Source organism: Tamandua tetradactyla, chromosome 6, assembly GCF_023851605.1.
Source record: "Tamandua tetradactyla isolate mTamTet1 chromosome 6, mTamTet1.pri, whole genome shotgun sequence".
Lineage (NCBI taxonomy): Eukaryota > Metazoa > Chordata > Mammalia > Pilosa > Myrmecophagidae > Tamandua > Tamandua tetradactyla.
Window position 1 is genome coordinate 164184908 of NC_135332.1, and position 21576 is coordinate 164206483.

The window sequence follows — 21576 nt, forward strand, 5'->3', positions numbered from 1 at the left end:
GCACTTTCTTCTACCATTTTGCCTTTCGGATTTTATATGTCATATCTAATTTTTCTTCTTTTTACCTTTACTGATAGTCTTCATTTCTACACTCTTCTCCACACCTCTCTCTCCTGTCTTTTCGTATCTTCCTCTAGTGCTCCCTTTAGTATTTCTTGCAGAGCCGATCTCTTGGTCACAAGAGTGACTGTGTGATTGTGATTCATGGTTTGGAAGACTAAACATAGTTAAGATGTCAATTCTACCTAAATTGATTTACAGATTCAATGAATACCAATTAAAATCCCAAAAACTTACTTTTCAGAAAAAGAAAAACCAATAACCAAATTTATCTGAAAGGGTAGGGTGCTCCAAATAGCTAAAAGTATCCTGAGAAAGAAAAATGATGTTGGAGATCTCACATGCTACCTGACTAAAGGTGTGTTATGAAGCTACATTGGTCAAAACAGCATGGTTCTGGCATAAAGATATATATACTGACCAATGGAATAGAATAGAGTCTTCAGATATAGACCCTCTCATTTATGGACAATTGATCTTTGATAAGGCAGTCAAGCCAACTCACCTGGGACAGAACAGTGTCTTCAATAAATGGTGCCTAGAGAACTGAATAGCCACATGCAAAAGAATGAAAGAGGATCCATATCTTACATCCTATACAAAAATTAACTCAAACTGGATCAAAGACCTAAACATTAGATCTAAGACCATAAAACTGTTAGAAGAAAATGTAGGGAAATATCTTATAAATCTTAAAATAGGAGGTGGTTTCCTAGACCTTACACCCAAAGCATGAGCATTGAAGAAAGAAAGAAATAAACGGGAACAACGCAAAATTAAACACTTCTGTGCATCAAAGAACTTCGTCAAGAAAGTAAAAAGACAGCCTACACAATGGTAGACAATATTTGGAAACGATACATCAGATAAAGGTCTAGTGTCCAGAATATATAAAGAGATTGTTCAAATCAACAACAAAAAAGATAGACAACCCAATTACAAAATGGACAAAAGACTTGAACAGACACTTCTCAGAAGAGGAAATACAAATGGCCAAAAGGCACATGAAAAGATGCTCAACTTCCCTGGCTATTAGGGAAATGCAAATCAAAACCACAATGAGATATTATCTCACACCCACCAAAATGTCCACTATCAATAAAACAGCAAACGACAAGTGTGGGAGAGGTTGTGGAGAAAGAGGCACACTTATTCACTGCTGGTGGGGATGTCAAATGGTACAACTGCTGTGGAAGGCAGTTTAGCAGATCCTCAGGAAGCTGAGTATAGAATTGCCATATGGCCCGGCAATATCACTGCCAGGTATCTACTCAGAGGACATGAGGGCAAGGATGCAAATGGACATTTGCACACCAATATTTATAGCACCATTATTTACAATTGCCAAGAGATGGAAACAGCCAAAATGTCCATCAACAGAAGAGTGGCTAAACAAGCTGTGGTATATACATACAATGGATTATTATGTAGGTGTAAAACAGATAAAGTTATGCAGTATGTAACAACATGGATGGACCTTAAGGACATTATGCTGAGTGAGATTAGCCAGAAACAAAAGGACAGATACTGTATGGTCTCACTGATATGAACTGACATTAATGAATAAACTTGGAAAATTTGATTGGTAACAGAGACCAGTAGGAGATAGAAATAGACTAAGATATTGGACAATTGGAGCTGAAGGGGTATAGATTGTGCAACAGGACTGATTGTAAAAACTCAGAAATGGACAGCACAATACTACCTAACTGTAATACAATTATGTTAGAAAACTGAATGAATCTGAATATGAGAATGATAGAGGGAGGAGGGCTAGGAGTACAAATGAAATCAGAAAGAAAGACGATAAGCAATGAAATGGTATCTAGAGATGCCTAGAGTGTATAATGATAGTGACTAAATGTACAAATTTAAAAATGTTTTTGCATGAGGAAGAACAAAGGAATGTCATTACTGCACGGTGTTGAAATTAGATGGTTAATAGTTTAAAATTTTAACTTATGTGTGAGACTAAAGCAAAAAACGTTTATCTGGTACAAAATTTATATTTTGACTAGCGCATTTCCTAATATAACTTATGTGGACAGCTTAATTGAACACCACAAGTACATGGAACCTTGAGTAGGGCATAAGATTCTGTAGGTTTGTCCAGAGTGATGTCCCAATAAATCCCAGAGTGATATGAACAGTGAGTGAAAAAGTATTTGCAAAGTCCCCTTCAGGGAATGGTGAGAAAGGGGTAAAATTCAACTTCCTCTAGTAGAGAATTCTTGATATTCTCACCAGCAGTGTGGACAACCAAAGCTATAGGCTGAGCCCCCAATCTTAGGGTTTGTTATATGAAACTTAACCCCAGAAAGGACAGGTCAAGCCTACTTAAAATTAGAAGAGAACGTCTTTTGTTGCTCAGATGTGGCCTTTCTCTCCAGCCAACACAACAAGCAAACTCACTGCCCTCCTCCTGTCTACATGGGTCAGGACTCCCAGGTCTGTGGACCTTCCTGGCAATGTGGAACAGAAATCCTAGAATGAGCTGGGACTCAGCATCAAGGCATTGAGAAAACCTTCTTGACCAAAATGGGGAAGAGCAAAATGAGATAAAATAAAGTGTCAATGGCTGAGAGATTCCAAACAGAGTTGAGAGGTTATCCTGAAGGTTACTCTTACACATTAAATAGGTATCACCTTGTTATTCAAGATGTATTGGAAATGTAGAATGGAATGATTTCTAAACGTTGTGTTAGTTAATTTTTTTTAATTAATAATAAAAAAAAAAAATGTATTGGAGAGGCTGGAGGGAACTGCCTGAAAATGTGGAGCTGTGTTCCAGTAGCCATGTTTCTTGAGTATGATTGAATAATGATACAGCTGTCACAATGTGACTGTGTGATTGTGAAAACCTTGCGTCTGATGCTCTTATCTACCTTGTCAACAGACAAGTAGAACATATGGAATAAAAATAAATAACGGGGGAACAAATGTTAAAATAAATTGTTTGAAATGCTAGTGATCAATGAAAGGGATGGGTAAAGGGTACGGTATGTATAGATTTTTTTCTGTTTTTGTTTTATTTATTTTTCTGAGTAGATACAAATGTTCCAAGAAATGATAATGATGATGAACATGCAACTATGTAATGATACTGTAAATTACTGATTATATATGTAGAACAGAATGATCAAAATAAGAATGTTTGTGTTTGTTTGGTATTTTTTGGTATTTAAAAAAAAATAAAAAGATGAAACAGAGAGGGTGAGCCACAGTGGCTCAGGAGGCAGAGTTCTTGCCTGCCATGCCAGAGACCTGGGTTCGATTCTTGGTGCCTGTCCAAGCCAAAAAAAAAAAGATGGAATGGAGGGGCTGGAGGGAACTGCCTGAAAATGTAGCACTGTGTTCCAGTAGCCATGTTTCTTGAAGATGATTTATAATGATATACAATATCCACTGTGACTGTAAAAACCTTGTGTCTGATGCTCCTTTTATCTACCTTATCAACAGACAAGTAAAACATATGGAATAAAAATAAATAATGGGGGAACAAATGTTAAAATAAATTTAGATTGAAATGCTAGTGATCAATGAAAGGGAGGGGTAAAGGGTATGGTATGTATGAATTTTTTTCTGCTGTCTATTTCTTTTTCTGAATTGATGCAAGTGTTCTAAGAAATGCTCATGATGATGAATGTGCAACTATGTGATGATGTGAACTACTGATTATATATGTAGAACGGAATGATCATATGTTAAGAATGTTTGTGTTTGTCTGTTATATTTTTGAAAAAACTTTAAAAATTAATAAATAAGAAAAAAGAAAAAAAGTTGGGCACATGGCAAAGGCAACTGTGCAGGTTTGAAGTCAAGTACCCCAGAAAAGCCATGTCCTTTAATCCTCATTCAATACTGCTGGGTAGAATCAATGTTTCCATGGAAATAGAATCAATGTTTCCATGGAAATGTGACCCACCCAACTGTGGGTGGTAACTTTTGATCAGACGGTTTCCATGGAGATGTGTCTCCACCCATTCAAGGTGGTGTTGCTTATTGGAGCCCTCTAAGAGGGAACCCTTTAGGAAAAAGCTTTAGAGCCAATAGAACCCACAGAGTCAATAGAATGGACAGAGTCCAGGGAAGCCACTGAAGAAGCCTGGAGGGAAAGCTAGCAGACGTTGCCATGTACCTTTCCATTTGAGAGAGAAATCCTGAACATCACTGGCATTCCTGAACCAAGGTATCATTCCCAGGATGCCTTAATTTGGTCATTTTTATAGGCTTGCCTTAATATGGACATTCTCACAGCCTTAGAACTGTAAACTTGTAACTCATTAAATTCCCCTTTATAAGAACCATTCCAGTTCTGGTATACTGCATTCTGACAGCTTTTGCAAACCAACACAGCAACTAAAAGTTAGCATGGAATCTAATATGCACTGTTTCCTAATATGCACTGTTGTTCTGGGAGAGCAATGAGTATAAAGTCTATCAGAGATAAAGCCAACCGCATACAAAAAAAAAAGGGCAAGAAAAAGTGAATCATAATGTATTTTTTTAAAACACCCATTTTTAAAGGACTCTTTGTAGTTTAACTCATTTGAATGCCATTCTATAGACTTAAAGTAAAAAAAACAAATTTCATCTTTTTGGTTTTCATTATAAAACACTATCTTTGAATAAACATGCCTGTGACCTTTTAATATATCATTAAAACTTTTCATAAATTTGACTTATCCTATCAATAAAACATGTCTTTGTACTGTTCCTTTAGCCTTGCATGACTTTCCTGGACTGTTCCTATTCATAGATCGGGGAAATTCTATTTATCTTTTATGACTCAGTTTAAGAGTCACTTCTATACAAAACTTCTCTCTTTCTTTCTCTCTACATTCTTGAAAGCAGGCACAACTTCCTTTGAGTTCTCCTAGGAACAGTGTGTACCTTCATCATGTAGTTATCAACTGTGACAGTTAATTGTGTACTTGCCTTCCTCCCTTATTAAGTTGAATCCTTGATGGTCCAGAATCAAGCTGTGATACACAGGCAGTGTTATATAACTGTTTAAAAAATAAGTGGAGTTTCAGAAGGCATTGATCATGTCATCTTTCTATTTAGCAAGGTACTCTGCCTAGGACAGCACATATTCTCAAAAACATTTGTTGATTGGTAGATTAATAACAAATAGGGTAAAAGTAATTTTTTAAGCATGGTATTTAATAGCTATTTGCTAAATAAATGAGTAACCACACATAAAGGTAAAAGAAAAAGATCAAGCTTATCAGTGAACAAAGGAAATTAATCCCAAGTGGGAAGTACTTTTTTTGTAAAATTTGGTAAAAGATAAAGGAATAAAAATATAATTGTGTTGTATAAGACCACCAAAACAAGTTTTTTTTTGACTTTCCCAAATCTGATGCACTACTATCTCTACAAGAGGTGTAAGAAACATTTAAAAACCCACTAACCTTAATGATTTTTATTCACTAGTTATTATAATAAATCTGTTTATATGTCTCTATCTATATAAACTTCAAGTGGCAGAGACACAACAATGGTTTTACACACTATTACTTAGAATGCAGAATACCACAGGCTAGTTTTATAATATTCATTAAGAAAGGTTCCTTACCTTATTTTTTCTGTTGTCATTGTACTTGATTAAGTCTAAAATAAATGTTAAGACTTCTTTGGGACAAAGATTATGAACATCTCTCAATAATGCCATTGCAACTGGCATAGTCTACAAAAAAAAAAAAGGAAATTTTTAAGTATATAATCTAACTCTTTCATTACTATAATTTGTTGAGCTATACATAGAAAAGGGTTACCTTGGGGCTGACACAGAAAACGTGGATGGAGCCTAACCCTCCTTAACTCTCAACCCTCTCTCTGACAGTATATTTCAAAGCATTCCAGTATAAGAGAACTAGGTAGAAAACCAAGGGGATGAATTGCATGACAATGTATTTTGTAGCCCAAGTACCTTGGTCCTCATTTGTTGGAGGAAAGTGCATATTAGGTAAATTACATAAATTCAGTTCTGCGTGCTATAGTGTAAAAGGTATGGGTTTTAGTGTTAGACCATTATTCAAATCCTAACTATTCTATCCACTAAGCTGGATGTCTTTGGCTAGATGCTTACTGACTCAGTTTCCTCACAAGCACTTTAAAGATTAAATGATATAATGACTTGGAGCCAAGCATACAGGTGACCCCATAACTGGTCTGAGAGCACACTGATTCTCTACAAACACCTCTATCACCAGCCTAAGGATGTAGAAAAAATGGTAAATTATCTGAAATTAAGCCTAACTTTTCCCGTTCCAAATTTTCATAAGTAATTTCTGTGTAAGGAGGTAGAAACATGACTCTCAAACAATGATAACTTTATCAATAAAAATGAAGCTAATTAAAATCTAGGCAGAACCACAGAAAGAACAGATATCATAATTCTCGGTATGCAAAGAGACTATGACTATTCCCTCTTTTTATTAAAATAACCCTCTAAACTAAGGGGGGCCAGAAAGAAAGATGACTCCTTTGGAAAGAAGCAATAGGAACAATAGTCAGTGTTAATGCCCTAAAACAACTGAGTTTCTGGAAAGGCTCCTTTCCATAGAACTATCTGTCCTTTACCCAGTCTGCCCTTCTAGGACTCATGTTTGATTTAGGCATCAATCTTCTGTCACTTTTCTACCTACTAGAGGTATTACATGAGAAGTAAATTGGCCTATTAGCATTGTTTTACAAACTTTTTTGACTGTTTGACTGCAATCAACGGTAAGAAATACATTTTACATCTCAAACTAGCACATGCACACACACATTTTAGATGCAGTGTATACAAACTAGAAAAAAACAAAACAAAACTTATACCTAACCTCATGACATCTAATGCCTTCTGACACTACCTATTCTGTATCCTGCACTTTAAATAAGTTGTTCACAATTTCTGTACTGATCTCACAACCTTCTCATTAATGGATCACAACTCCCAGCTGAAACACTCATCTTGAAGTACATGGAAGGACATTGGAATAATGAAGGGGACATATTAGGTAGACACCAAAGTTAACTTGCTTCCATAGATAAATCAGTAAAATGGCAATAGGGGGTTAAATAGCATATTCAAGTACTATCAAATGTTCAATTCTTTAGTATAAAATAATAGGATCTCAAAGACTTCTTCGATCACACCAATACTGCTTTTCCCTAAACCTGAATCATTTTGAATGTGTTTTGCTGATGAAATTTACTAAAAATATATATCACGATTTTCACCTTCAGTGGGCACCTAAATGCTACTTACTGGGCAAGACTTTTACTTTTCCCCCATTACATGCAAACCTCAACTTACAAAACACGCCCCTCAAAAATCTCTCTTTTCACTTGATTTCTATCTGCCTCAAAAGAAAACTCTTATTTCTAAAATTAACCTCTATTTACATGCCCCTGCCTCTAGTTATGCCCTCAGGAATTCCTTCATCTTCTCTCTTTTATACTTACTTTCTCCCATTTGAATATTGCATGTCCCCATCTCCAGTGATTCCTTTCTCTTTGCCAAACATGTTCCAGTTTTTTTCCCTCTATACAAATCACATCAAAACTAATCAAAATCCAAATGTCCTCTTCCTCAACCTAGCTTTATCCTCAGTAGTCTCTTTTCTCACATTTATCAGTACCAAAATTATGAAAAAGTAGGTTTCACTCATTTTCCTGTACTTCAATTTCACTTTTCTTTCCCAGTTCAATCTAGTTAATCTTATCTCTACCTTCACTATTATTACATTATGCAAAAATATTATAAATAATTTCCAAATTCCCTAAATACTGACCACCCTGACATTACCACATTCCTTCCTAAAACAATGTTTCTACCCTTATCACACCACCACCACCATTTTCTAAATTAGCATTTATAGAAAACATATTGTGGTAAGCATAGAGTAAAGCATTTTACATGCTTGAATGATCTTATTTAATTCTAAAAAAGATAAATTTTGAAACTGAGTAAAGTGAGACTTAAAAGGTTAAGAAACTTGTCTAGACACAAACCACTAGTAAGCAGCTGAACTAGGACTGAAAATCAAATCTGTATCCAGGTCTCTATGCTTTACATCCTCTCATGTACTAAACTGTCCATTCTAGAAGAACGCCATCAGAAGGACCTCCTCACACCTCTATCCTCCATGCAATCAACTGAAAGGGCGAATTATTCATTTCTATTTTCTTTCTTATTAATGTGTATATGTTTGCTCTACATAGCTCATAAAATCCATGTACAATCACATAACATTCTTGAAAAAAAAACTAGAAGACAACAACAAAGGTAAACATTCATTATTTGAGCGTCCCCAAGTTAAACTGAAATACGTAGATAGTGGTATAAAACATAATTGCAAGAAAATTTAAAAATAAATTGTACCTTTTGTAGAAAATAACTTTGAAAGCTCATAAAGTTGTTTGTTTTCACGATATTTGGACAAGTTTTACAACAAAACATTCTAGTAAAGAGGGACTTCATGGCTGGAGGTCCTGTCCATGTGCTCACCATTGAATTTGCAATCTGCATTATTAGAAAGAAAAGCCATTTTCGTTATCATTGGCATGTATATTTTGAAACAAACAGCTTTCTAAAAGTTATCAATGCTATAACTAGATTAGGTTTCAACATTTTCAATTCTTAGAAATTTCTTTTTAGCCTTTCACTATCATTTCTAAGAAAACATACAAACTTGTTTTAATATTTGCACTAATTACTTTCTACAAGTTAATTTCTGAGCTGCAGGACTTATTCTTCTGTTTTAAGAAAATAAGTATTTACAAAAGGTTTCTATTCTGAATAATAAGTGGTCTTAGTCCATTTAGACAGATGTAATGCTAATATCTTAAATTTACTCAGAAATATCACTCTTGATTTTAAACATGTTTATTCAACCTCTCTTAACTGAAACCAAGCCAAATACAGTGCTTTACCAAAAAAAAACGTATCTTTCCATTGGTATTTTTATTGTATATAAAAACATCTCTCTGAAAAGACAAAAATAATAATTAACTTATAAAAATATTATTTTATAATTGTATGGATATGCTAAGAATTTTAGCCTGCAAGAATCACAAAATTCTTTACAATGAAATTTTATCCTTAGCAGACGATTATGAGAGAAAATAATTTTTTCCCTTCATATATCTGAGAACTCAGAAATTTAACTACTCACTTGCTATCACTAAAGATAAAACAAATCTAAACCATCGTAATATGTTGAAATGCTCGGCAAAACATGGAGGTAGCATTGAGGACAGCAAAAAAATCACTAGAGAGGAATGAACCTGTTATCAAGATGCTTTCTAAATATCTGGAATCTAGTATGTCTGGCCAAATCTTTGTCTGCATTTTTCTGGTTTTCATCTATTCTACCTTCAGTTTATTTGTTTTCTTCATCTAAAGAAAAATATTTCATTTTCTCAATAAACTAACTTTTCTATCATGTTAGATTATAGAGCCATGATTTAAAATTATATGTCACTAATATTGATTCTTAAACCTAAGTGAACATGAAATTATCACCAGAGTGGGCTAATTAAAATTAACTGACTTCAGTTAATTATAACTATAATACAAAATATCAGTCAAACCAAGGAATACCAAATAGATTCTTTGCTTTTTAAAAACATGATTGGCAATTCAACCAAATGGTGAAAAATTCTCTTTGGTTTTATAATTTGACTTTCGGTTTAACAGTTATAAAAATTCTGTGCCTATCTACTTTCAGACAAAAAGACATCTTTCAAATCTGTCTTGTTAAAAACATTTGGCAGAACACGACAAGCAAAATCACTGCCCTTCCCTTCTCTACACGGAGCATGATTCCCAGGGGTGTGGACCTTCCTGGCAACATGGGACAGAAATCCTGGAATGAGCTGGGACTCAGCATTAAGGGATTGAGAAAATCTCCTCTGCTGAAAGGGGAAAGAGAGAAAATAAAGTGTCAGTGGCTGAGAGATTTCAGATACAGTCAAGAGGTTATCCTGGAGGTTATTCTTAAGCATTATATAGGTATCACCTTTTTAGTTAAGGGATATTGGAGAGGCTAGAGGGAACTGCCTGAAAATGTAGAGCTGTGTTCTAGTAGCCAAGTTTCCTGAAGATTGTATAATGATATAGTTTTCACAATGTAACTGTGATTGTGAAAATCTTGTGTCTAATGCTCTTTTTTTCATGGTATGGACAGATGAGTAAAACACATGGATTAAAAATATGTAAATAATGGGGGAACAAATGTAAAAATAAATTTAGTAGACTGAAATGTTAGTGATCAATGAAAGAGAGTGGTAAGGGGTTAGAAAAAAATAGGGAAAAAATATTGGGTAGATGGAAATATTAGCAGTCAATGAGAGAGAGGGATAAGGGGTATTGTATGTATGAGTTTTTTTCTTTTTCTTTTTATTTCTTTTTCTGAATTGACGCAAATGTTCTAAGAAATGATCATGGTGATGATATTGTGAGTTTCTGATTTTGTACCACGAATGGAATAATCATATGGTAAGATTTCCAGGTAGATGGCCGAATAGGGCAGATCGAGTTCAGCCCTGTTTCAAGGAAAAGTTAGAGAAGGAATGGGAGGGTGACTGAGAAGGCAATTCAGGAGTGCAGCTGACCTGGGAGAGCCTTCTGCACTGCACAGGGTGGTCCTGGTTGCAGAGGCTGAGAAACTGAGAGGCAGAGAACTGGAGCCTAACGTGGAAGCACAGAGCCCAAGGAGTGCAGAGACGGGGAGACAAGGACTAGGAAGTAAGTCAAACCGTGTTCCTTAAATGTGCTACCCTCATCAGTGCAGCCCCGTGATCCATGACTCATGCCACACCCCAAGCACCTGAACCCTGTCACATGCCCCAACTCCCCACGCTCAAAGCACCCCTGCCCTACCAACCTCCAGTGCACATACCAGCTGCACACCCCCACCCCAAGTGTCCAACACACCTTTTCTGCACCCCTTCTGAGCACTACTTTCCCCTCCCTGCTCCCTGCAGGCTGTCACCAGTGCATGAAGGCTATGGGTGCATACCTTCATAACCAGGCTACACCCGCCCCCTTGCCTAGTGTCGCACAGCTTCACCCTGCACCTCCCCCTGAGCTCTGTGCATCAATTTACAGCACACCTGTGTAGACCCACACATGTACATGGCCCCCAGTCACACTCCTCAGCTCTGGGAATTCTGGTTTACGGCACTCCTAGACCTGTGCATGCACACAGCCCACAGTCACGTCCTTTAGCTCTGGCAACATCAGTTTACGGCACTCCTAGACCTGTGCATGTGTAAGGCCCTCCTCAGTCATGGTTTCTAAGAAAGCGCTGACTTGCGCAGCCAGGTCACATCTGCTCCCAAGCCATGAGGGAATAACGCCAACCTGCCGCCACAGCTCTGCGCATGTGCACAAAGGGCTCCTTGCTCTAGCCCTGCACAACAGGGTTACGCCCCCCCAAACCAGTGCACCCACACAGCTACATTCTCCCCGGCAGCTGGGGTCCATGGTCACAAGCACCAGCGTAACATCCCCAACCTGTACCTATAACTGTGCTGCAATGGGACACCGCAGCGTTGTACCCTGCCCTGTACCCTGCATCCTGCTATACATCTACCCTGCAAACACAAGGCTTTAGACTACTGAAGGAAATCAACTCCCAAAGTAAATCAAACAAGGTATTTATATGCGATGAAAACAATAGAAGCTCACTAGGCATATCACAACACAGACAGATACAGCCCAGCCTAACGATCAAATTAAAACGCCAGAGGAGACACAGACATTGGAACAACTAATCAAAGATGTTCATATAACTCTACTTAATGAGTGGGATCACTAATGACATAAAGGAGATCAAGAAGATAGGAGAAGTGCATAGAGAGGAATTTGAAAGAATAAATAGAAAAACAGGAGATATCAGAGATTAAAGACTCAGTTGACCAAATAAAAAACATACTAGAGGCACATGACAGCAGATTTGATGAGATAGAAGAAAGAATAAGCTATATAGAGGCCAATATAACTGACTTCGAACACTCAAAACAGCAAATGACAAAAAAGATGGAAATTTTTGAATTGGATTTCAGGGAAATGATAGACAGAAAAAGCACACAAACATAAGAATCACTGGTGTCCCAAAAGGGGAAGAGAGGAGTAAAGGCATAGTAAAGAGAGGAGTAAAGTAACTGAGGATATAATGGAGGAAAACTTCCCAACCCTCACAAAGGATATAAATATACAAGTCAAAGAAGCCCAAAAACTCCAAACAGAATAAGTCCAAACAGAACTTTCCCAAGACACATACTAATCAGTCTGTCAAATGTTGAAGAGAAACAGAAAATTCTGAAAGCAGCAAGAGAAAAACAACCTACTACATACAAGGAAAACCACATAAGACTGAGTTCAGACTACTCAAACGGCACTACGGAGGCAAGAAGGCAGTGGTATGATATATTTAAGATCCTGAAAGAGAAAGACTTCCAGCCAAGAATTCTGTACCTAGTCAAACAGTCCTTCAAAACTGAGGGAGAGTAAAATTTTCACAGACAAATAAATGGTGAAAGAATTTGTCAACAAGAGACCAGCCCTATAAGAAATACTAAAGGGAGTTCTGCAAGTTGAAAAAAAAGACAGGAGAGGGAGGTCTGGAGGAGGGCACAAAAGTGAAGAGTACCAGTCAGGGTAACTTAAAGAATAAAAAGAGAAAGAGAGAAAAGAATATATATTTCTGACAAATGAAATAAAACATATAAGATGGTGGATTCAAGAAATGCCTTTCCAGTAAAAACACTGAATGTTAACAGACTAACCTTACCAATTAAAAGACAGCGATTGGCAGAATGGATTAAGAAATATAATCCAGCTATATGCTGCCTACAAGAGATGCATCTTAGATACAAGGATAAAAATAGATTGAAAGTGAAAGGATGGAAAAAGATGTTCCATGCAAGTTGTAACTGAAAGAAAGCAGGAGTAGCTATACGAATATTGGACAAAATAGACTTTAAATGTAAAGACATCATAAGAGACAAAGAAGGACACTATATATCAATAAAAGAGAATTCACTAAGAAGATAGAACAATCATAAATGCATATGTTCCCAATCAAGGAGCTCCAAAGTACATGAGACAGATAATGGCAAAACTGAAGGAAGCAATAGATGTTTCAACAATAATAGTAGGAGACTTCAATACACCACTCTCCTCTACAGACAGAACAACCAGACAGAAGGTCAACATGGAAACAGAGAAGTTAAGCAACTTGATAAATGAATTAGACCCAACAGACATATATAGATCACTGTATCCTAAACACCAGGATACATATTCTTCTTTAGTGCTCATGGAACATTCTCCAGGATAGATCATATGCAGGGGTACAAAACAGGTCTTTATAAATATATATATGTATATATATATAACCTGATATTTAGAGATAAGAATGAAGACAATCTGTTTGGGGTTAAAGTAATTCAGAACAGCACAGAAAGGAAGACAATGTCTATATTTTAGAACCAAATACACTCTTTGAGACCAAAGGAAGAAAGGTTTATTTGGTCTGGAACTGAAATTTTCTGTAGCACATAATCTAACTCAATCTATCTGCATAGCTCATTTGAACAACTGAAACACAGGGAGTCCAGAATAAGAAATAGGTCCGTTAATCCTGTATAGCCTAATGTAATGCCCAGATACATCTTAGAGTATATTAAGCAGATAATCAAAAAGTATTTGAAAAGTCCCTTGAGAGATGGGAGAAAAAACATGGAACTACTAAACATTATTATCAGGAAATCCCTTGATACTGTGTCAAACTTTAGGGACGCTGAAATCAATAGGCCATGCCCTTGATCTTGACTGAGGCTTACTCTTGTGAAGCCTATGTAGGTAGCAGAGAAGCTTAGCCTACCTATAGGCATGCCTGAGAGTTCCTCTGGAGGACCTCTTTTGTTGCTCAGATGTGGTCTCACTCTCTCAAAGCTCAAATCTGCAAGTGAAATCCTTACCCTCCCCACCTATGTGGGACATGGCATCCAGGGATGAAAGTCTCCCTGGCAATGTGGGAGATGACTCCCAGGGATGAATCCCGCCCTGGCACCATGGGATCAACATTCCATACTGACCAAAAGGGGGGAAAGAAATGTAATTAATAAAGTATCGTGGAAGGGAGAATTCAAATAGAGTCGAGAGGCTACTCTGGAGGTTGCTCTTACACAAGCTTCAGTTAGACACTGCTACCTATCATAACCTGCCAAACTGCAACCAAGACCATTCCAGGCAATCCTAAGAACACCTTGGGCAATATATAAGATTCCACCAGGATTCTATTAGTGTAACTTTCCAGAAACCTACAACCTCGGATGGGTCCCTGGACCAGATAAGCCCTGAAATCTAGAGGGCCCAGCCTCTCTAGAACATCAGATAGTTCCACTCCCTACCCCATATTACTGACAAATCTGTTCAACATGACAGAGTTAGAATGGCCATGGCCCAACACCCCTAAAGAGAGTGACAGAAAGATCAAAAGTGATGGTGAAGTTATACAGAGAAGACAGGATTTAACAAATTAATATGACTGCTGAATCATTAAATTGATACCTTTTAATCTGCAGTATTGTAGAACAGCTAGAAGTAAAAACCTAAAATTGTAGAATTGTAACCCATGTCAAACTCTGAAATATGTTCTACAACTAATTGTGGTGCTGTGCTTTGAAATTTATTGTTTTGCATACATGTTATTTTTCACAAAAAAGAAAGAAAAAAGTCAATTGTGGTGAAAAAAAATATTTAAGCCTTCTAGCCTCCTATATTCTGGAGCAGCTAGAAGGAAAAATCTGAGATGATGGTATAGTAGCCCATGACAAACTCTGGAATCTGTCCTGTAACTACTTGTTGAAGAGTGCTTTGAAAGCTTTTGCTTTTTATTTCTTTACTTTGTATATATGTTATACAATAAAAAAGTAAAAAAAAAGAGTATTTGGCAAAAACTTTCAAAGGACCAGCTACCAAGTAATTTAAAGACTAATGGTGAATTTTATTTATTTTTAAGGATTTTTAAAAAAATTTTGCAATAATCTTCTTGTTTTTTTTCTACTGTATGTAATCTCACCTTTGCAAGGCAGAAGCAAGCTGACATTCTTACACGGTAGAAACACTGCTCTTGTTCTAGTATGTCGGTCAGTGCAAGCCGAGATGCTGGAGTAGGGAATTTTTCCAAGGCCAAAATGGATTCTTGCTGTGCAACAACATCCCTCTCATAGCGGAGCTGATACTGCCACATAAAATCAGCTTGTTCAAATTCTACTTTCCTCAGTACTGACATATCTGGGTCTATCCTTATCCACAGCAAAGGGGAATCAGCACTGAAAGAAAATTGCATATTTATTAAAACTTACAATTCTGTATATCTTGAAAAGAAAATAAAGCATTTGTTAATATTCTATTTTTTTAATTTTTAATTATCATATACACAACCTAACATTTATCCTTTTAACCATAATCAGACATGTTTCAGTAACGCAAATATTTTTTAATAAGGCTGAATTTAGTCAATTTAAGGGACAATTTCTATCCTTAAAATATGCCCTTTCTATATTTTGAAATTGATGTTATTAAGTCATAATTCACATACTATAGAAGGATCTTTTTTTTTTTTTTTTTTTAATGGGTAGGCACCAGGAATCGAACCCGGGTCTCCAGCATGGCAGGCAAGAACTCTGCCGCTGAGCCACCATGGCCCACTCAATACATTCTTTTTTTAATTCATTCTTTCTTTAGCTGTGGTACTTACATCTTACCTGTCTTATTAGAGTTTTACTGTATTCATTTTTTTTTTTTTAAATCACACTGATAACTTTCTCATTATGTCTGATATATGTCAACATTCTCATAATGTCTAATCCATAACAACCCTGCTGGTAAGCTCTCCAAGGACAGAAGACAGTTATCACAAAGGATACTGAAAATTCCATATCTGAAAATATTAACTTTGAGATTTTGATTTCTGTTTATGTGATGTGAAAAAGTGAAAGACCAAACTTCTTCATTCAACCTCCTACAGTCTAACTGAATGTGGCTATCTATAATAACCACCCTTGGAAATAAAACTGTAAATAAGAAATAAAAACACTTATATTACTAAATTAATTTGTTTAGCTGACTATAGATATATATTTTAAATGCTAGACTTATAGTCATGTTTTTCAAAAAGCATGTTCTGAAATTATAATTCTTTTGGGGCATATTACTGAACTATCATCATGTACTTCTTAACATATCAGGCACAGTCTTAAAAAATCTAGTCTATATCAACACTTTAATCAAAAGAACATATGTTAAAGGTTTTCATCTACTAATCATCACCTATCTATCAATTCAGATCAACAAATACTACTTGGTGCTTACTACAGGCAAGGTAATTGCCATGGAAAAATTAAATTAATACTGATTCTCAAGGTCAAGTGAACATAATCTGTACATAAACAGTAGTGTTAATTTGGCGACTGAATTATAAATACAGCTTTTTTTAAAAAACAGGCAGAAGGATCAATGGACAAAATAAGAATGTGTGAGTTATATGACATACGTAAGAGAAATGCTGTGAATAGATAAATATTAGCAAATGCAATTTTTAAATCACGTCTGGCAAACAGAGAGTCTGAAACATTCCCTGGAATACTAGTTCAAAGACAAGGAGAAAAAAAAAAAGGCAAGGAGAATCACTATCACCCGGGAACTCACTAGAAATGCAAAATATTAGGCCCCACTGGAGAAGTACTGAATCAGAAACCATATTTTAATAAATGATTTGCATGCACAGTGTAGGGTGAAAATCTCTGCTCTAGGGACCAAGGGAAGCAAGAAAGCTGATCAGTCAAAGCTGTGTCCACCCCCAAAACTATGCTTTCTCTCACCCAAGCCAGGCCAGACGATCTCTTTGATTAATTATGGTTTTATGTAAGATTTGGTTTTAATATAAGTTTTCTATTGTCTTTAAAAAGTTTTAAAAGCACTGACTGTGAGGATAATCACATTCTTTCAGATATGCATAACAAGAAAAATGAGAATGCAGAAATTATGATGCCCTTAAATTTAAGTAACCAACTTACTCCATTGCTGAAAGATCCATGTCAACTTCTTCTCCATTCATCAGTGGGATTTTTTTCTTCTTATTTCTACATTTAAGGAAAAGGAAGTTAAAAGACCTTTTCTGAAAGGTATTTTATGGAGTGCTTACTAAGTCCCATACAATATATGTCAAGAAAATAAGTGGATCCCACAAAACGCTAGGAGAGAAGGAGGTGATGGTGGTGTTGATGATCATGCTAATGAGTAGCAATTAGAGAAAGCATTCTGCAAATGTTCACTAGGGAAGGCCCTATGCTATATGTTTCACATGCATTACCTCAGTCAATCCATCAACAATTCTACAGGTGCATAAAGAAAAGTATCCCATTTAATTAATGAGAATTACTAGCAGAAGAGCTGGGAAATGACTTAAATGGTATCCTTCTAGAAGAGGATTTTTCAATCTCAGTACTTTTGATATTCTGACCCAGTTAATGTCGTGGGGGCTGTTTCTACATATTGTAGGATGGTTACCATCATACTTGGCCTACTCACTGCATGCCAGTAGTAACCTACAAGTAGTGATAATCCAAAATGTCTCCAGATACTGTCAAATGTTCCTTGGGAGTGGGGGGAGGGGAATTGCCTTCAGTTGTGAACCATCAGGCTTAAATTGTAGAATCTGGAGCTACGTTGACAATGAAGCAGCCATGAGGCCCATATGGTAACTAAGGACTTTAAATTAAGCTAACTTGAATTGAAATGGGCTATAAGTATAAAATACACACTTTCAAAGATTTGGTAAGAAAAAGACAATGTAAAATATCTCATTAATAAATTTGATATTGATTACATGTTGAAATGACAATATTTCAGATATATTGGGTTAAATAAAATATATTGTTATAATTCAAGTTCATCTGTTTATTTTTCTAATGTGAATTTTAACAAATTTTAAATTACATAAGTAGCCCTATTTGTGGATTGCATTATATTTCTATTGTACAGCCTTGCTCTAGAGGCTGGGCTCTTACAGCCATAATTAAATTATATAAAAATGGCAGCCCACAAAATAAGGAAGTTCCCCTAGAACATCAAAGATATCAACAGAAATCTTGGATTAATCAAAAGAGCTAGAGAAATCCTCTTGATAAACTCCAGCTATCCCACAACATATGTTCTATTGGAACACTTATTTAGTGCCTATATGTATAGAAAAATTACAAGCATTAGATTATAAATTTCTATAAGGTAGAGATCCAAACCAATTTTTTTTTTTTTTTGGTTAATATAGTCCCCATTTTTATTGTGCATACAAAAACACACCACATATTTAAAAAATGGGATTTACAATATCCAGTTTGATCTGCTGGTTTTTAACTAAACATATTGTAAACATTTTCCCTTGTCATCTACAACAGTTAAAATAATTGTATAGCCTGAAAGAAAACAATTTATTAACCAATCTTACTGGGAGAAATTCAGATACAATTTTTTCTCCAGGAGACTTTCTCCTCCTTACAATGCCTTGGGAAAAGGGGGCATTCTTGTCTTATGTGACTTCCCAGAGGTGAGAGAAAATTGCTCTTCAATTTAGTTTTCTAACTTGCTTCTCTACATCAATCTAAACAGCAAATAATTAATTTTCTCTTCTCCACTCTCTCTCCATTTGCTTCCTCTTTTCTTCCCTGGCTCTATAGTACAAAGGCATCCTTCCATTTCTTTTAAAGATACTGTCTTAGATTTTAATCGACTCTACTCAAAACTTTATCTTCTGTTTCACATTAGGATTAGACTTTAGTAACCTGGAGACAGAACTGAATTGTTTGAAAGAAAATATTAACTCCTTATTATTAGTTAGCACTAATGATTTGAGAAACACAGGATAAGGGCACAATATAGACATGACTGGGTTTTTTTTTTTTAAGTCTTTTTATTGTGCGTGTGGAGAGAGGGCTGGGGGTGGAGTTGTGACCAAACCAATTTTTAAATTAAGTTTATAAATTGCCTAGCTAAACACATGAGGAGTAGGTTTCTTACAGTCTTATGATCATAATGCTGGTAAAAAGGACTTGATGGAAGTGAAAAGAATATACAGATATATCTCAATGAATAGGTACCCTATGAAGAGATTATGTCATTCATTCAGCAAATATATAGTTAATGTTTACTACGTGCTGGACACTGCTCATAAGGAGACAGATTAAGAAGAGATTTTGGTTGGAAAATTGTGAGATTTTCCAATTCTGAATGGAGATAGCAACCAAATTTCAAATTAAGGATTTCAAGCAATCCTAGAAGATATCCTACAGAAGGGATATCAACTGTAATGGATATTAAACACAAGAAAATCAGTGTCTATTTTAAAGCTAAAGGTAACAAAGTAAACAATACTGAAATCAAAGTTTAACAAAAAAGCAAAATATACAAATTAAATATCAACTTAAAATATTACGTCTTCTCCCAAGAACTGGCTATTACAATTTTATGTAAAAAAGATAAGTGCATCTATCAATAAAGAAATCTTTAATAGCACATTAAAAAATAATCATACCTGAAATGAGATATAATTCTGAACCATGTGTAATATGGCCAGTGCAAGGCACTGCCATCTATGAAACAAAGTAAATGATTAACTAACAAATATCTCAAGAGTATTCATTAGTAGCATAATTAATTAAGCAAAAACAAAAGCAAATGCTTCCATGTAAATTATTTCTGTATCATAAAATCTACTGCATAACACACTAAAAATTTTGTTGAGAGCAAATAAAACTAAGAACACAGAACACAGACTTCCCATGTTTCTCACAACAAAGAATATCGCAACATATTTATTATAGAGGAAAAAAAACTGAGGAAATGTCATAAAAAGTGTAATAATCATGTTTCCAATTTCTGACAAAAGGGAATGGAAATTTCACTTTGAATTAAAAAAGAATCTTCTCAGAGAAAAAAATAAGTATAAAAAGATTTCTGAATCAAGTTCCCTGAGGGCCTTAAAAATCAACAAATATTTCTAATCTATGGTAACTGAAAGACAGTCACAAGAGTAAAGACTTTTGTTCCTAAAATTCTTACAGAAAAGCACAGAAATGTTGTCATCACTCATTATTCAGAGTATATAGTAATGGCTCAGTTAAAAAGAAGTTGTAAAAGATAAATAGGTTATAGAAAAAATGAACTGTTAGACATTTTTAAAGCAAACTGGCAATTTGCCTTTGAAAGACATCAAGAATGTTCTGTAGGAGCATGATGATACAGGAAGACATCATAAAGAAGATGCAGGGGATTTTTATGGCATATATATTCAGCTCCTTCCCTTATACTTGATTCAATCATCACTTCCTCAATATTTCCTGTAGATATTAATCCAATGAGACTAATAAGAATGAATCTAACCTATCTGCCTTGAATTTTTCTGGTTCCCAAACTCAAACTTTCATTTGCAATAATAAAATGTTTCTCAGAATCCTAAATTCAAAAAATGGAATTTTTCAGAATGAAAGATAAAAAAAAAAGTCATCAAGAAGAGAAAGCAAAGGAAGTTTGGTAATGCTACCAAAGTAAAATGGAAAAAGAAATAAAAGATACTTGATAAAATATTCTCTACCTAAAAGATTATGGTATAAAAAAACTGTAGTTTAACTATGAATTTTAGTTTATAGTTATGATTCAATGCCTACCTTCTGCTTTTGGAATGGCAGGGAATATCATGTTTAAGGCTGTTTTCTTCAATTTGCAATGTATGATTGAAGGATCCATCTAACTCCTGCACTGTCACTTTAAGTGGTCCCTAAAAAGAAACATACTGTTCAAAGACAGTGCTAGAAATTAACCAATATGTATGTTTCTGTGTATAAAATAATACTATACAAAATGAGTATATGAAGACACAGGAAGGAAGTTGGTGCCATAGAAGGGGGAAACTGGGAGAATTTTGACCCCTTGAAATATCTATCTATAACTCCTTTTCTGTTCTTTGATACTTTGTATTCCCTCAATTTTATTCTCTGCAAACACAACCACATTACAAACCTTCCAACCAGCCTCCTACCCCTAAACACTTTTTAATTTTTTAAAATATATTTATTGAGGTATCTTCATGTACCATACAGTCCATCCAAAGTATATAATCAATGGCTCGCAATATCATCACACAGTTGTGTATTCTTCACCATGATCATTTTTAGAACATTTGCATCAGTCCAGAAAAAAAAAAGAAAAAAGAAAAACCCCAGACATCACATACCCCTTACTCCTCCCTCTAACTGACCCCTAGTACTACGATCTACCCAATTTTTCTTACCCCTTATCCCTATTATTTATTTTGTATTTCGTCCTTATTTTTTTACTCATCTGGCCATACCCTGGATAAAGGGAGCATCAGCCACAACGTTTTCACAATTGCACGGTTATATTGTAAAAGCTATATAGTTCTACAGTCTTCTTCAAGAATCAAGGCTACT

General features: G+C 35.4%; 1 protein-coding gene across 7 annotated transcripts in view; it reads right to left on the reverse strand.

Moving 5' to 3' along the window:
• Window positions 1-21576, reverse strand: part of TAF2 (TATA-box binding protein associated factor 2) — a 193698-nt gene that overhangs the window by 124920 nt on the left and 47202 nt on the right. For all 7 annotated transcript variants that reach the window (XM_077167550.1, XM_077167549.1, XM_077167548.1 and 4 more), the window contains 5 exons: window positions 20794-20903; window positions 17149-17214; window positions 15150-15402; window positions 8438-8578; window positions 5642-5752 (listed from right to left, as the gene is read on the reverse strand). In XM_077167550.1, coding sequence (XP_077023665.1) covers window positions 5642-5752; window positions 8438-8578; window positions 15150-15402; window positions 17149-17214; window positions 20794-20903 — 681 coding nt within the window. The remainder of the gene's footprint in view (window positions 1-5641; window positions 5753-8437; window positions 8579-15149; window positions 15403-17148; window positions 17215-20793; window positions 20904-21576) is intronic.